The sequence below is a fragment of the Lichenostomus cassidix genome, chromosome 1Ab (genome assembly GCF_008360975.1).
Source record: "Lichenostomus cassidix isolate B80296 chromosome 1Ab, HeHo_3.0, whole genome shotgun sequence".
NCBI lineage: Eukaryota > Metazoa > Chordata > Aves > Passeriformes > Meliphagidae > Lichenostomus > Lichenostomus cassidix.
In genome coordinates, this window is record NC_139481.1 from 8,248,846 (window position 1) to 8,266,058 (window position 17,213).

The following is a 17,213-nucleotide window of genomic DNA, read 5'->3' on the forward strand; positions in this document are numbered from 1 at the left end:
AAATGCTCACTTGTACCTCGTGGAGCTGGTTACCTAATAATGACCATAGTCAGCTCCTGAGAAATGGAACCATTTAATGTCACACAATCACCTCAGCTTGTGCAAGCTACTGAAAAGGTGGTTCTGCTGGCAGCACCACAACTGCAGCCAGAGACATTTCTCATACCAGGGAAGCCTCCTGCACCCTTCCAGAAGAGCACAGAGCAATGTGCTACGGAGCCAGCGGGATAACAAGAAGTGGCTGGGACAGGGATAACTCTGAAGAATGAAACAGTAGGACACGGCCGGCCAAAGGAAAATTGCAATGATGACGCAGCAGCATGACTCACCCCTCTTCAAGAGAAAGCACAGAATTTCTGACAGTGCTCCTCGTGTGTTCTCCTTTCTAACTCTTTGCCACTTCCACTCTCATCCCCGTCTGCTGTAGCAACCCACTCTTCTGGATTTATCCAGGATGTGTCCCCATTTGATGATGACTGCATAAATACGCTTTCAAAAAGGGTACTGGCAAAGGGTAATTCATTGCACAAAGTGTAAATGTGACAAAAATTTTGCCTTTTACATTGTTCCCCCAATCAACATTATACTCCTGCCAAGAGTGCATTTCCAGACACAAGGCGTGGGGAGAGGCTTTGTTCCAAGAATAATAGGTGAAGGGGAACTAAAGCCAGTAAAATTCAGCTTGTATCACTTCATACTTTTCGCGAGATTATTTGCCCACAGGTGCTGTACCATTACCTCTGAGGTGACAACTCAGCAACGCGCTCTAGAAAAATCAGGTTAGTTTACAAAAGTAAACACTCTCGGGGGAAGCATCCTCCCTCAGCCCTTCCCCTTGTGTGTTTCCACCATCGCAAATTAGCACCTTAACACGCAGCCAGGCTCTCCCTGGCAGTTTTGGCTACAGAATATCACCTGACCCCGTGTTACACTGAGGAAGAGGAGGCCAGCGGCCCAATCGCCCTCGCCACGCGGCGTCGGGCAGCCCTGGCGCAGGAATCACTGCCGCCAGAGGCTTATGCACGGCAGGGCAGGCGGCTGAGAGGCGCGGGAGGAGCAGCAGCTCTGCCACACTGGCAGCAATGCCGCTGCGGCACTGCCTGAGGGGAGCGCGTGACCCCGCCCCGCCCGCCGCCGAGCGCACAATCATCGATGGCGGCCGGGCGGGGCCGCAGCGCCGCCGCGCAGGTCACAGCGCGGCACGCCGAGAGGGCGATGGGGGGCGTGCCGCGCGCGGCGGGGGCGGGGCCGGGCTGAGGCGGCGCCGCGACAACCAAAACAACGGCCCGGCCCGGCAGCCCTTGCGCCCGCGCCCCGCCGCCACCTTCCCCGCCGCCGCCGCCCGGCGGGGCCCGCTCGGGGCGCGAGGTGGGCGCGGAGGCTGCCCCGTCCCGCCGCCGCCGCCATGAAGCTCCGCGTACGGCTGCAGAAGCGAACGGCGGCCCTGGAGGTGCAGGGGGCGGAGCCAACGCTGGGGGAGCTGCGCGCGCAGCTGCGCCTGGCCCTGCTGCCCGCCTGGGGCTACAGGTAGCGAGCGGAGCGAACCATCGCGAGGGGCTGCCGGGGGGGGCCGTGCCGCCCGTGCGCGGCCGGGGTCGGCGGGCCGTACCACGCGGTGCGGGGGGAGCGCTGTGCCCCAGGCCGCGGTGCTGCCCCCTGCGGGGCGGGCGCGGTGCTGCTGTGGCGGCACGGCCGGGACGCTAACCATCGCCGAGATCCTTATCGCCCGGCACGGTAACGATCGCCGAGATCCTTATCGCCCGGCACGGTAACGATCGCCGAGATCCTTATCGCCCGGCACGGTAACGATCGCCGAGATCCTTATCGCCCGGCACGGAGGCTTTACCGGCCAGCCGCACTGGCTGCCCAGGCTCCGGCAGGCCCTGGGGCTCGGGCTGCTCCCCTCTGCCCACCGCGGAACGGGAAGCTAAACTTGGGAATGCTCCGCTGTGAAATGCGGGCTGCAGCTCGGTCAGAGCTGACTGAGGTTTCTGCGCGGCCCGTGTGTTCCAATGTGGTGTAGAGTCTCAGTTCTACACTTCTCTCAGGCTTCCTGGAGAATCTCTGTTTAAGTTTGACAATCGTTTTATCTGTGAACACTCAGGACATCCTCCGCAGGAGAGTAAAGCCTGCAGAAGCAGTGTAAGAGTCGCCCACGGAAGGGAAGCCTTTGGTGGTGGCTGAAGGGTTTGGATCACACACCTCTAATTAGGTCCGACGAGCTGCTGGTTCACTGGTGATTCACCCAGCAGTGTGGGCAGCAACGATCTGAAGTTGCTGCTTGTCTTGCTGCAGTGGGTGGATTTTATAGCTGCTTCCCTGCTAACCAGTTTCATTTCTGGGGTTTCTTCTCGTGAATGCTTGCCCTGAAGCATCTTTTCTTAGTACCCTCATTTGCAGCTGGCACTCTGTAGGACAGCTGCTGATCTTTGAGATGAATGTTTAGCTTGATAAGAACGCAAGTCGGTTGAGTTTTCAACATTATTTTTAAATAATCTGAGCCAGTAGTTTATTTAGATTAATAAATAAAAGCTGTGATAGCTTTTATTTTGAGGGATACTTGTTTGCTTTCCTTCCTAATTGTTTTATGGACAATTTCTGTAAATGAAGTTTTATTTACCAAGCAGCTACGCCAACTTAAAATGTACTTGGTGCGAAACATGGGGGAAATAATTTCATACAATCCTTTTCCCCCTCCTCGCTATTTCTTTAATATATGGGTAATTAATAATGGATTAGGCCCCATGGCACAATACAATTGTTATATGCAATGTGCATTTCTAACAGTAGAATCATAGAATCATTAAAGTTGGAAAGGACCTCCAAGATTATCAAATCCCATTTTTGACCAATCACTACCAGGTCAACTAAACCATAGCACCAATTGCCATATTGAATGTGTGGCTATCCAGGTGCAGCCAACCATGTTTCCTAACTGTTATTTTAAATTATTTTGCAGTTCTGATACTACGTTTTCAATAACATTGAACAGAAAAGATGCTCTCACAGACGATCAGAAGACTTTAGCTTCATACGGGATTGTTTCTGGTGATTTGATATGCTTATTACTAGAAGAGCCAGATGGACAACCCAGCCTACCTCCTCCTCCTCCTTCTACTCCTCCCCCACTTCAGAATGGTCATGAGCCGTCCTCCTTGACCCCCAACAAAAGTCAGGCCCACAGTCCAAAAGAAGGGCAGAATGAGCAATCTAACAATGAGAATGCTCAGGTGGAAGTTCAACAGAGTGATGAGAGGGTAAGTACACGAGAATTTTCTTGTACAGCACATGGCAAAAAGGAAGGTATCCTGTTGTGTCAGTTGCTGTACTATATAGGAGAGAATCTTTTTGGAATATTTGGCTCCTTACACTTGTCTGATACATATTCAGTTATTTGAATGGAAGTTTGTCTCTATTCATTGTATATTACTGGGGCACAGAAGCTAATTCAGAGAGCTCAAAGGGTTTCAGGTTTACAGGAGTAAATGTTTTTGCTGAAACATGCACTTAAGGAAGTCAGGATTATATTTCTTACCTGTCTCAGTGCTGTCTTCTGGAAGAAACTGATTCTAGGTCTGAGCAGATGGAACAGTCACTGTCAAAGACAGGATCTTTTTTTTCTCCTTTCCTGACCCTTTCCTTAGGTAAATCTCCTCACAGTTTTCATTCTTTTTTTTTTTTTTTTTTGCTGTAATGTGTCCCTGTGTAGTTTTGGCAGTTAACTTAATAACATGCTATGATTTTGGTAGAAGAAAGGAAGCTACAGTTAAGCCCCAGTCCTCCTCAAGTGGCAGCAGGTGTACTCCGTTGATTGATTTCTTTTTCACCCCCAGCATTTAAGCTTGTTGTGTTTGTTGGCAGCCCAAGTTACCATTTTGGTTACTTCCCGTGCATATTGGCTAAGTTCAAATAAATGGTGATACTATAGTGATTAAATTATTCCTGTGTATGCTGCAAAAATTCTAATGAAGGTTTAATACATTATCACTTTGTCTTCAAGTAGTATATGCAATAAAATGACAAACTCTTTCATGAAGGGTTTGCATTATAAAGATTAAAAAAATAAAAGGCATGTATATAATCCCAGTCTCCATCTGGAATGCTAGAAAATGGAGGTATAATGAATCTGTACAACTTGTATGGGAAATCAGGCTGCAATAAGCATATGTATAATGTTGATGCATATAGAGGTGTAATTTTCTGAACAAATATATGTTTTGCTTTCCCCTGAAGGCAGGATCCAGCCTAGAATTTCCTTCTGCATTAGTCCCAGAAGATGCTGACCTGGAAGAAGGTTCCTATCCCTCTGAACCCATGCTGTGCAGTGAAGCTGCTGATGGTGAAATACCCCATTCCTTAGAGATGCTCTACCTTTCTGCTGAGTGTACCAGTGCCACTGATGCCTTGATCGTTCTGGTTCATCTTCTCATGATGGAGACAGGCTATGTACCTCAGGTAGGGTGCACCACCAAACAGGAATGTCTGGGTCAGCGTGGGAAAGCTGTGCAATATACAAGATGCATCTGAGGATCTGCTTCTGCCTTTATTTGTGTCAGTTGGCTGCAGGGCTGCTGAAGGATCAGCTTCTCTAATTTCCCTGACCAGAAAATCTTCAGGCTAAAGACTAGAGCAGCTTTTAGGTGTGGAAGAAGAGGCCTGTCCCTGTGTTTCTTTTGGTCCTCAGCCTCACTGGGACCAGCTGAATCTCCTGCTTCTGCTTTATACTACTGAGCAGATGTGTTTAGATTGTAGCACTTCCCCAAAGTACTGCTCTAAGTGTCAGTGTCATCTCAATAATATCCTTCTCAAGTGGTGCTTAACAAGGCCTAGGTCTCCCAAAATAACTTTGTCCAATTCCATATTATCTTCAACTAAGTGTTAAGTTTGGCTTTGGTTCTGCTAATCTATAGAGGTATCATACTTGAGCACCCATGACAGTACATCTGTACAATGTATGGATTTACTTTTCCCCTTTACATTTGCATTTTATGTTTACTAGTATGTGGCTGAACATGCAGAAAAAGACTTGGTGTCAGGGAAGGTGTTTAAATTTTCATCTTTTTCCTTGCAGTGAGGCTAACTAAGCACATCTGGCTGTCTGGTTGACCAATACCAATTTAATAAGTCTGCTAAGTTCATTGCATCCCCATAACTTGAAATAATATGTAAAGAATACATTTGCCACTGGGAATAAAGCTTGTTTATGTCAATGAGCAGGCTTGGAGGTAGGGAGGATGTCTGCTGTGCAGATTTAAGAGGAAAGAAAGAATCTGCTTGTACTTGTGGTTGCATTGTATCCCCCTCTGATATTCCATCTGAGCCTTTTCATACTGAAATTGAAACCAAACCTGTAATTGACTCAGGTCTTCTAATTAACTGTGATTCCTAAAGCCTTGTCAGATACTGTAAGTTCACAGAAAAGGTGCAAGAATGTGGTTTTTTGTGCAGCAAATTAATTATGTGCAGGACTTGTCAGAATGCTGGAGTGGATGGCAGAATGAAAGATGTGTCTCAAAGAAATAGGTGTGAGTGCTCACTGAATGTCCTTTCCTATCAGGACAAAAGTTTACTGAACTTCACTTAAATTTGCTGTTAGTTTTAGGGAAAATAGTGTATAATCACACATATTCATAATCACTGTGTCATAATGTGCATTAGGACTGACCTAAGAGTTGAATTGCAAGCATCATTCTGCCATTTCCTACCTTCTAATCCTTTTCTCACCCCTCAGCATTGGTGCATTGCAAAAGCATGACAGTGTGTGTGTTATCTTTTTGCATTTGTAGGGGATAGAAGCCAAGGCAGTCTCTATGCCAGAGAAATGGAGAGGGAATGGAGTTTATAAGCTACAGTACACCCATCCCCTTTGTGAGGAAGGTTCTGCTGGTTTGACTTGTGTGCCTCTGGGAGATCTTATTTGTATTAATGGTAAGTCAGTCAAGTCTTTATCTTGGATGCACATTTATCACCATTGTGTAGGAAGAGAAAACCTAAGTGTGCTTTTGTATGCTGTGCTTTGAACTGTACCTTTATTGGGTTGCTGAGGTGCAGGAAATGCCTCTTCCTGATGCTGAATACTCCTGGCATTTCCAGTCTCTGTGTTGTTTCCCTCTTATTGTAACAGATTAATCCTTAGGAGATGCAGCTGGTCTTTTCATTGCAAAATTGTAGAAATATGTTTGTTGTCTCATTTCATAGGAACTTTGGTACACATCACCAGACATGAAGGAAGTAGATTTGCTTCAGCTACCATGTTTTGTCTTCTCTTATGTTTTTAGAAAGACTTACACCTTCCAGACACTATTCTTTAGCCCTGATGTATAATCTTTCCTGTAGTATATTGATCTGTAATTAGTAAACTGTATTTAGTTTAAGCTATTCAGTCCAGAAAATTTAGAGAAGTCTTAATTTTTGAAGCAACTTCCATGTCACTTGATAGGTTTTTTGTCTTTTCTTTCTTTTTTATATTTTATTTAGCGTTTGAGTAATTCCACATTTTAGCAGAAATAATGTTAACCTGGGGCTTGCTTCTAATTTCAAGATATCTCCTTAAAATTTTTATGTTTCTTTGTGAAACTCATAACTGGTTTTGCCAATTTGTGTAAGCACATATGTTTTCTCAGAACCTGTACACATTCTGAGCAAATGTTTTAACCAAGTCAGGTTAAGGTTAGATTTGGGACAGTGTTATAATAACCATGCATGCAGCATTCATAAATTAAACTTCTTGAGTCTTTCTCTAATTAACATTTCTTTAGTGACTTGGTTGTGATAATGGCTCTCTGTATACATCTTTTAGCTGTGTTAGATCTCTATCCATGTGATAGAATTGTTGAAGGTAATGTTTGGTAATTGCTGCTCTGCTGTGTTAAGTTACTTTTATATTTTTCTGAAGCTTTTATTTGTCTGTCTGCTTGCTGCAGTTAGGTATTTTCCTTGTGGGATCTGGTAAGGGAGGAAAGTAAAACATCTCCAAAGGGTGAGGCATCTCTGTGTGCTTTAAATTTTGAAATGTCATTGTTTCTTGTATTTGTAGCAACATTAAAAATCAACGAAGAGATCAAAAGTGTTAAGAGGATCCAGTTATTGCCATCATCCTTTGTTTGCTTTCAGGACCCAGGTATGTCTGAGCTATGATACTCATGGTAATAAACTGAGAAGTGAAGAAGAGATACAGTGGGTAAAGATATGATTTAGCAGGACACCAAATAGGTACAGAATAACAAAACAGAAGAAAAATGTGGTTACCATTTAGGTTAGTCATAGCTTTGTGGTAAAAGGAAGTCATAGAGTAGCTATTTACTCACACTTTGTTGTCAGCACAGATTGTATTTCTTGGACTAACAATGTAAGGAAAGAGCCTTGCAAAGTTCAGTTTATCCTTTGGCCCAAATGCCTGTTATTTATGAGGTCCTAGGCATCTGTGTGAATCTTATATAATTTTTGCATTATAACCTCTTGAAGTTAAGCTTTTTCTCTCTCTTCTTTGACAGAGAAGGTTGCAGGTGTTTACAAAGACCTTCAGAAGTTATCCCGTCTCTTTAAAGACCAGCTGGTTTACTCTCTCCTGGCTGCTGCCCGACAAGGTGAGAGAAAATATTTGCAGTTAGAGACTTAATTTTTGAGGATGGAAGGAAGGGGGTCAATCTAAAGCCTTGAAGGAAGAGTGTTAGAAACAGCTGTTTGTGATAGGCATATAAAGAGTAAGCATAAAGTAATATATATGTGCTAAAGAAATTACATTAGTCTTTGTAACTCAGAAAATGTTAATATAATTCTGGTTTTAATTTTTGATTGCTCTAGTCTCACTTCAGAGATGGAAATGGAGTGGCTGTTTTCCATGCATAATGATGAGGAAATCCTGTACTACAATCATTTTGTAGCAGTAGTTCTGTAGTTTTGATCTATTTCTTTGTCCAAACGGAAAAATTCATTTAGCATCATATTTGGAAGTCTGACCTCAGGAATGATCTTATTAGGAACTGGTCATTGAGGGCTTGGAAAGGATGGTAAGAAGTAAGCCAGGCTGGTGTTTGTGAAGCAGTTGGAAGCCAGGCTTTCTCTGCATAGTTACTGCCATGAAAGGTCTCAGCTTTGTATTCTGAAGACTATTCAATATAATTCCCTCTAGACTTCAATGCATGAAGATTTTATGTGTAGCATGTGCTCTGTATTTGTGTTTTTTGCAGGCTCATGAAATTGGGCAGGTCCTTTTTTCTTTACTTATTCCTTAGCTCTGTAGCCTATAAGCATAGTTAGGTGTGTGGAATATTTCTTATACATAGTGCTCAGTATAAAGTGTCATTTGTCCTATTTTGTGCACCCTATAATTGTAGAGTTGCAAAATGTCTGTTTTGTAAGTAGTCACATCACAGTAGTTGCAGAGAAAAGTGATGTAACTCAGTCATCAAAGGGAGAGGATTTAAGGGAGAGTTTATAGTGTTGTTTCTTTCTTTTGGAGTCTTTGGAGATTGAAGCACTACCTAAGTGGCGTCAAGTTGACTCTATTTTTTCTGAACTTTCTTTCTTCTTTCTCTAGCTTTGAACTTGCCAGATGTGTTTGGATTGGTTGTCCTTCCCCTTGAGCTCAAGCTTCGGATTTTCAGACTCCTGGATGTCCGTTCCCTCATCTCTCTCTCCGCAGTTTGCCGTGATCTCTACACAGCTTCCAACGACCAGCTGCTCTGGAGGTTTATGTACCTGCGCGATTTCCGAGGTAATGTCCAGGCACATCTTCTTATTACATTCTCCTGTTAACAGAGAGATTAGATCTGACAGGTTTTGATAAGGGGCTCCTCAGGTAACCAATAATGATGTTTAAACATTGTGAGTAAATGCAGTTGTTTGTGATACAAATCAGTGCAGTTGGTCAAGTGTGATTCAGGTGGATGCACAGTTTTTTGTCGAGGAGAATTGTTGGCAATCTTCTGAGCTCCTACTGGTGCTCCACATAGTTTTCCCATTGTGTGGTGCAGGCTTTCCTTGTTTTCCTCTGTTTCCTTTGCTGCCTTGGTGTATGGGCTACTGCAGATAGTAGGGAGTGGAGGGAAGATACATTCCTGCTTCAATTTCTCACAAGAGATTGAAGAAACAAAGCTAATCAAGGGAAGTGCTGTCAGAAGGCAAAGGTGGGGACAGTGTTTTTGGGATTTCTCTATTTAGTAACATTTGGAGATAATGCTTTACATAGAATGGGTGTGCAAGTAGGTTACCTGTTGAATGGACCTGGAGCTTTGTATTTTTTAAGATAGATTATCTTTATGAAAAGATGTATTGATCAAAAGTGTTTCATCATACCTTGATTATTCTTTGAGTTCTGACAAACTGTGGGCATCTCTGGCACAAAATCTCTTGCCTTTCTTAATTTTTTGCTTTTCTTTGTAGATCCTGTTGCAAGACCTCGTGACACAGACTGGAAAGAAGTAGGTGGCTTTTTTATATAATCTCTCTGAGATCAGTCTTAGTTTGGGAATTAAGTATAGACCTTGGGAAGCAGTAACTTTAACTCAAAGTTCAGCTTAAAAGTGTGGTGTTCTGTGTATGCATGTTGGTCAGAGTAGGAGACAGGAGCATCATCAAGTTACATGGTGCATGCTCAGATTGTGAGTTGGAGATCTTCCAAAGATGCTGTGTCTGGTCTTTGGCATGCAGGGGAGTTGCTGCTCTGGGTTTTCAGGCTGATGAGGAGCACTTTTTTGAGAAGTGTTGTAAAAATGAATGCAGTTGCTGCAGCTGGAGCACTTAAGAGAGCTTTAAAATGCCTTTTTTTTTCTGTCTGCAGCTGTACAAGAAAAAGTTGAAACAGAAGAAGGAGGCCCTGAGATGGAGGCACATGATGCTTATGCCCCCTATACCTCATCCAATCCCCTTTCATCCCAACCCCTTTTATCCTAATCCCTTTCCTCCCAACCCATTCCCATCAAATCCAATCTATCCCCCAATGATCATTGGGGGAGAATACGATGAGAGACCAACACTTCCATATGTTGGAGACCCAATTAACTCACTCATTCCTGGCCAGGGAGAAGCACCAGGTCAGTTTCCTCCATTCAGACCACACTTTGACCCAATTGGCTCCTTGCCTGGAGCAAACCCTACGCTTCCAGGACGAGTTGGTCCCAGTGACAGGTTTGCACCTCGACCCGGCCGGGGTCGCCCTATGGACATTCGCCGTGCATTCATTTGATTGCTGCTTTTTCCTGCAGGGAGTTTTGTAGTCGCTGAGCTTGCTTTCCAACTGCAGGAGATTGCAAATCGCAGGCATTAACATCTGCCTTCAGATTGTGTCAAGAACATGTGTGCATGGTAGTGTCCCAACCGCAGAGGCTGGGTTTGTTTTGTGCTCTGGTAGTGCTGTACCACCTGGCACTAAGATCTGTTCCTCAAAGAGCTGCAACTTAGAGCAGTTTGTTCTTCCCCTCCTCCTTGCCCTTAATCGTCTGTGAAGTGCTACTTAGAGAGCAGAATACCGGCCAAATACTTGCTGCATCAGATAAAGAGCACTTTAAATACGAACCCTCTACTTGTCTGTCTTATTTGAAGAGTTTTACTAAATTGCCAGGGTGGAAGGTTTTGTTTAAAACCTACACGGCTAATTAATAATCTTTATTAACAAAAATTTACCTTATTTACCTTTATTTACCCTATATCACATAGCAAAGGATACTGCCACTGTTATGGTAGATGTGTGTTCATGGAAATTTTTAAAGGTGGTGTTTCCTTTTTCCTTTAACATTTTATTAGGTAAAAAGCATTTTTGTATTGTTACTTAATGCACAAAGAATACAGCAAAGGGATTTTCTTTACAATGGAAATATTAGAACACAAATTAATTCATTTTACAAACAATTGAGTGAAGTCATGCTACAGTGCAACTCAGAAGTTTAAGCAGAAGCAGAGCAATTTTACAAAGAATCAGCAGCAAAACTTTTGACTTTCTCCATGACTTTACAAATAAGGATTTGTAGTACATGACTGCATTAACTGTGTTTGAACTAAAAGTGGTGTGAAAATGCATCTTTTCTCCCTATCTGACATACTTAAAGAATTAAATAGACCGACCTGGTTGCAATGGAAATGGGATCACAACAACATGAGAAGCAGAACGCATTCTGACTTCAGTAAATTCCGTTTAATTCCATTAGTTAAGTATCAGATTATATCTTGCCAAAAGGAGATGTATTGTAGCATGTTATGAGCACCTTTGGAGTGTTGTCTTATTAACTAATGAGCAGCTAACAAGACCACTGTTAAAGTCTCCTGGTGAGACCTGCAGGCTGATGCTGGAGGTCAATTAAAGGAAGACTGGAATGACTGAACTTTGCTAGAAACTTTTAATTTCTTACGTATTTTTTAAGATGATTGATCTCAGTGTTTCTATAAATGTAAATGGTACTGATGACTGTTGTGACAACTGATATTATTTTCTAAAACTTTTTTGAAATTTCAACTGTGGAAATGGAATGACATTTCCTGTTAAATACAAGCTATTTAATCAGTAACACTTATGTGCTTTTTCAGGTGATATTTCAGTGGTTCATCTTGTTTTGTATAAAATTAGCTGACTGCAGTAAGGTCAGGAAGTTTTGCCTTTAACTCCAGTGGAAGTAAAATATAATACTTTATTTTGCTGTCAAAAGTTGTATTGCTTCTTTCTTCCCTTTTCTACTTCACAGCAATAGTTTTTTTACCAAGATTAGCCTTAACTTTTAACATTTGCCTTCAGTGGTTGAATTGCCTTGTTCCAAAAGGATTTTCACTAGTGAAATGTATAGTCAGACCTCTTGGAGTTTGCAGTGATTCTTTATATTCCACTGAGTATAAAATGAAAAGGGAAATCTACACTGCACTGGTCTTGCACCATTTTGTCCTTGTGATGAGTGCTTCAGCAATGCATAAATAATATTGAGATTAGATTATACAGCTTTAACTGATAAAATAATTCATAACTTCCCCATTTCCTTTCTTCCCCAGCTATTTCTGGGAACAGTGATCATGTAAGGCATATGAGATAAGTTAATTTTGTGGTGCCAGCGCCTTGATGACAGTGACATGGCTCACCCTGCTGGCAAGCCATGTGCTGCTCTGGAATTGGGCCCTCTTTGCTATGAAGACAACCATGAGGTCATAGTTCTGCCAGGCTGATGTCAGAGGTTCAGTTTGTCCTGGATTTTGTCATTTGAATGTTTGTTTTTGATGAAATGAACTCAGCCCTTTTACACATACACCACTAGGTTCCCTTGTTTTGTTGTTTCACATTGTGGTAAAGGTGTTGTGAGCCAAAGATCAAGGAACCTGACTTACCCGGAACTGTAAAGTTCCCTAAAGAGGAGTTCCTGTCATTCATAAAACAGGATATAAAACATAAAGTGAGTATCTCAGGACCAATAGTATGAAATTAGAAGAAGAAACAGAGGAAATACTTGGAAAGTAGCTGCTTGCTTTGTTTATTTGCCAGCTCTTAAGTCAAGTGTGTGTCATTGCTGTTGCAAACTATGGAAGAGAAATCACAAAAGTTGAAATGCCTGAAGATGAGCATTTCTTACCTCTATTATTCATCAGTATCCAGCACTGTAAAGGTTGCTACTAACACTCCCTTGGAAATAAGGAACTATTATCCTTGGCTTTTCTATGTATTGTTTTATCTTATTCATGAAACCTTTCGCCAACCAGATGAAGCAACTCAACCATACAGAAGGTATAAGGTCTTACATACCTGCTTGTGATTAGTGGAAGAAGTAAAATACCACTGCATTTGCAAGTAGGACTGCTGCTCTTCTGGACCTTAGCTTGCCTGGGAATGTATGTTCCATTCCTCTTGAAATACCACACCCAGTTATGGCAAGGAAGTCAAGATGTTCCTCAGTTTGTAGCTAAACAGCAAAACATAAACTAATTTTCCAGGTGGTGGATATGGTTGGGTATTGTAGCTGTGTCCCAGCTACTTCTTGGGCTGGATCCAAACACTCAACACATCCTACTCGTGTTTCCTGGCTTCCATGTGAAGAACATTTAAGCAAATAGGACAAAAGGGAAGCTCTGAATGGTGTTCAGTTTTCACATCTGTGGGAGATAGATCCCAAGGTGTGCTGTGGGCCTTGTGTGCCCTGTGATTTAAATGTAGCTTCTCTTTACCAGTTTTTCTGTTGTTTTCTTACTGTCCCTGGTGTTATATTTAGGTGCCTAAATGCCTCTTGGGTATACCTTAGCTTCCCATTCGTACAAAAGGAGAATACTCCTTGTATTCTCTTTTCTTAGAGTGGAGGGAGTTTGGAGTAGAAAGCCAGCATCAAAGGTGATAACTTGAAGATAGGATGCTGCATTTGTGAATCTCCTGCTAGCCACATCTAGTATGTGAGCATCAGAGCTGTAGACTTGAAGTGTACTGTTGGGACAGCTGTAGGACACAACATAGATTTTCATCTTTTTAACTTTGGAAATCAACTGAGTGTTTTAAAGCACTCTGTGCATAGAACTGAAGGTGCTTTTTCAAGAACTATGGACTAACTAAATTAAGCTGAGAGCTCCCATTGTTTGTACTTGATGTTGCAACTTAAAGCAGCAGGGGGGGAGATGCAATGCTGTTTGCTTGTCCCTTGAAACGTGACAGCTGGGAGCTGCAGGAAGATGAAGAGTTTTGAGTCACTGCTGAGTTTCAAAGCTGACAGTGCTGTCCTGGTCCTGTGGTCTGTCAGAGGACAGCCCTGCTGTGTTCAAATGCAGCCTCAGCAAATGATGCAGCTGTTGTGCTTTCAGCAACAAACTGCTGTAGATTTATGGGGTCATGTCCTACTAGTCACCATTCCTTTTTTGTATGTGTTGTGTTGGTGAGGGAAACATAGAGAGTTTCAGGGGATAAAGCAATTGAGGATTCTTTCAGTAAACTTTCATTTGTCTCTGCATCTCTGGTGACCATTTAGCAGGGAGAGGCATAAACCATGATGAGGGAAGTGTTACAGAAGGAAATCCTCTCCTCCCAGGGTTGTATTACCTCTTCTCCATATAGTGAAGCCTGTTAATCTGCTATTCTTGCCAGTGGGACAGTGCTTGCTCAAGGCTATTTCTCACTCTTTTATTGCTCCTGGAGACTGCAAAACAGCAGGGACTGGTTTTTTGGTTTTTTTCTCAGATGATGACATATATTTATGATGCTACATTGTAAACTGTTTATCAAACCCTGAATGACAACACAGAACTGAGGAAAAAGAAAACCAAACCAGAAGACAAACCATCAGAGAGTAAGGTGGTTCTGTAATACTGAACTTGAGGTATAAATCATTGATTCAGATGAGTCACTTGAGGGACTTCCAATCTGGAAAAGTCATGTTGTTACTTGTCATTATATGTGCAAAGGCCTGCTCAGGGGTAGGTCATACAAGGTCCAGATGACTGCATTGCATTTAGATGTTCATTACAGGTGCTGTGCAGGAAGGATTTCCTTGTTTGGCTTTATTCCCACCAGTGAATCATAAGATCCAAGATGGCAAATGCAGCTGTTGCTTTTGCTGCTTTGGGGATCTCCTTGTTTAAATGATAGCAAAGATCTGTGCCGTTGGCTCAAATATTTTTTTAACTTACTGACCTACCTGGGCATTCCTAAATATCAATGGTGAAGTTGCCAAGGGAAGCACAAAGCCAAGTTGAGGAGGTGGGATGAGGACTAGAACCTGCATTAAGTGTGTTAAAAACAGACCTCCCAGCTTGCAAGGGGCTCTCAGCGGGTATAAATAGCTATAAATACAGGGATTTACCCAGGGTGAGTATTTTCAATCATGAGCATAACTTGTATGGATTTTGTCATGTCCCAGTTCCAGTATGTGTGCTGTGACACATATATATGTGCTGGAACAGACACAGCTTCCTTCAGTGTTGCAGGCTTAGAGGAAAAGCACCCCAGCAAAGATCCATCTGTCTTCTCTGGAAGAATAATTCTTGGGAGAGGTCAGAGAGAACTAACACTGCTTGGGACAATCCCATACTTGCCCTTCTGTGGCTTGGTGTCTCTGGATGGATCAGGTCATCTTATTTGTGAAGAATAATTTTTCAGTTCCGTTGCAGGTTTGTCACCTTGCATTCGTTTTGCATTCACCCCAGCAAAGTCAGTGGGAATTCAAGGTGGGAGACAGGATTTCACTCCATCTCTCTGTCCATCCTGTATTATGGAACACTCAGCACACAAGTATGTGCACTTCATCAGCTCTGCTATTAATTAAGCATGTTCCTGAGGGACAGACATAGCCAGATGTGACCAAGTCACCAAAGTGCTTGGAGTTTAGCTGGGTTTTGTCTGGAATTTGTGTGAACTGTGATTGTGAACCCTGGTGTTTTCGAGGGCAGGGAAAGAGGTTTGTTTTTTTGCGTGGAAGACCCATTTCTTAGGTTATTTTTGAGCTCAGGCTACAGGGTTAGAACATGACATTTCTCTCTTAAAACTTGGGAATTACGAGCAGGGGACATAAATGCAAGGCATGAAACAGAGCTGTTTTATCTGTTATGAGCAGAGTGCTCTGGAACAAACCAGCAGACCATCTGGATGAGCTCGTATGATCTTTGGTGCTTACTGATGCTTGGTACTGTATTTATCTTGAAGGCAGTTTTGCTCTGAAAAGCGACTTTTTATGAAGTTGGTATCATGAAATTCCACAGTTCACTGGATTTCCATGCTCACTTTGTCGGTCAATGGATATTTATTCTCAACTCCGCCTTTGCACATGTGTTTCTGAAAGAAGCCTAAATTTTTTTTAGCTTGACCTTAACAAGAATTCAATAATTGGAAGTTAGCAATTGTATTGACTATGTACAAATCAAAAGAAAACCCAGTTTGCACTGTCATAACTGTGTTGACTCCACAGGGGTTAGAAAGAGGAAAATTTGTTTTACAACTCAGTCATTTGAACAGATGTGATTCTGATTATGCACAAAACCCAATGAAATAGTGACACTTTTATACAGTCACTTTCCAGACCGTTATTCAAATATTTTCTTTGTATTAAAACAGCTATAGTTTTCTGGATTCCCTTTACCCAGGTGTTAGTTGTAAATTGCTGGGTTCCACTGAATGTTTTCCAGGATGACCTCAGGTATGACATTATGTAGAGTGAGGGCTGACAAAAGCACAGATCCAGCTGCAGGACTGTTAATCAGAAAACAGGCTAGCAAATGATTTTCTCAGGTTGCGGATGGTCTCAGCTTTTGCTTCATCTTCCGTGGCATTTCCCCTCTGAGGTGACTCAGATATGCTGAAGCTGTTTGTCAGGGACTGCGATTTGCTGAAAGGGAAAACAGAGTTCAGGCTCAGCAGGAGAAGGTGGGAATTCAAAGCTGGTTATCATGCTTTGCATTTCATCACACAGACAAATTCAAGGATAAAAAGAGAGTTTGGCACAGAAAATCTCCATGTACTAAGACAACCCAGAATGGGGGAGGTGGGACAGAATGGGGCATGGGCAAGTGGCTCAGTCCAAGCTGTTGAGTGTTGATGAAAACATCTGACTAGAAGTATGGAGTTGGCATTCAGTGAGGCTGTTGCGAGAAACTTTTAAGTAATTTCACTGCTAATAAGAATATGCCCATCCTAGTGGTCATGTGTCTCTTCAGTCTTACCAAAAATGATGGTCTTGACCTTTCAACTGCGAGAGCACAGAGGTTTGGTGAGTTGGTAGCCAGAACAATGTGTGCTGTTTCCTGCCCTCTCCAGCCTGTCTGCTCTGTAATGCAGGTTCTTTGGCTGACCACACTGCTCCTGCTGGCTGTGTATCTGCTAGTGTTCAAGTTCAGATCAGGATTGTGCTTTTGAAGTAAGTTTCTCAATTTTCCCTGCTACCATGCTTCGTTTCTTATGTTCAGTAATAGATATCCAGCCCAAAACCAGGCTGGAAAAAGTACCTGAAAGATGTATAGTGTGGTGACTGCATCCTTAGCACCAACATGTTGATCCTTAAGTGCACTTATTTTAGTTTGCCTTGCTAATGTAAGCATCATCACTGAAAGCCTGTTCCAGAACATCACTCCTCTGCTTCTCAGAAATTGTCTTCTTATTCATAGCCTATAATTTGTTCTGTTCATACCAATTTTCTTGTGTTAACTTTTTTGTCAGCATCAGACTTTCTTTTAGTATTTCCTGCTGTGGTGCCAGCCAGATATGCTCCACAGAGGGTGACAGCAAAAGCTGCTACCAAAGATCCACAACAACTCAGTGGTGTGCTCTGCTCCAG

The 17,213-nt window shown here is 42.7% G+C and overlaps 2 protein-coding genes across 2 annotated transcripts in view; one reads left to right on the top strand and one right to left on the bottom strand.

Annotated features, from left to right (window-relative positions):
* Window positions 1-1,242: 1,242 nt before the first annotated feature.
* On the top strand, window positions 1,243-11,638 carry FBXO7 (F-box protein 7). The gene is made up of 9 exons (XM_085049702.1): window positions 1,243-1,527; window positions 2,960-3,257; window positions 4,234-4,455; window positions 5,787-5,928; window positions 7,037-7,120; window positions 7,494-7,586; window positions 8,540-8,716; window positions 9,385-9,422; window positions 9,782-11,638. The coding sequence occupies exons 1-9, from the start codon at window positions 1,406-1,408 to the stop codon at window positions 10,184-10,186; spliced, it is 1,581 nt and encodes a 526-aa protein (XP_084905828.1). The 5' UTR covers window positions 1,243-1,405; the 3' UTR covers window positions 10,187-11,638.
* SYN3 (synapsin III) overlaps window positions 10,716-17,213 on the bottom strand; it is a 191,476-nt gene continuing 184,978 nt past the window's right edge. The window contains exon 14 of the mRNA XM_085049701.1: window positions 10,716-16,268. Within this exon, the coding sequence (XP_084905827.1) occupies window positions 16,136-16,268 (133 nt within the window). The 3' untranslated portion in view covers window positions 10,716-16,135. The remainder of the gene's footprint in view (window positions 16,269-17,213) is intronic.

Bases quoted from the DNA above. Each gene is read 5' to 3' on its own strand.
- FBXO7 (XM_085049702.1), top strand. From the start codon at position 1,406: ATGAAGCTCCGCGTACGGCTGCAGAAGCGAACGGCGGCCCTGGAGGTG. The intron at 7,121-7,493 runs GTATGTCTGAGC...CTTCTTTGACAG, and splicing joins TGTTTGCTTTCAGGACCCAG to AGAAGGTTGCAGGTGTTTAC. The intron at 7,587-8,539 runs GTGAGAGAAAAT...TTCTTTCTCTAG, and splicing joins CCTGGCTGCTGCCCGACAAG to CTTTGAACTTGCCAGATGTG.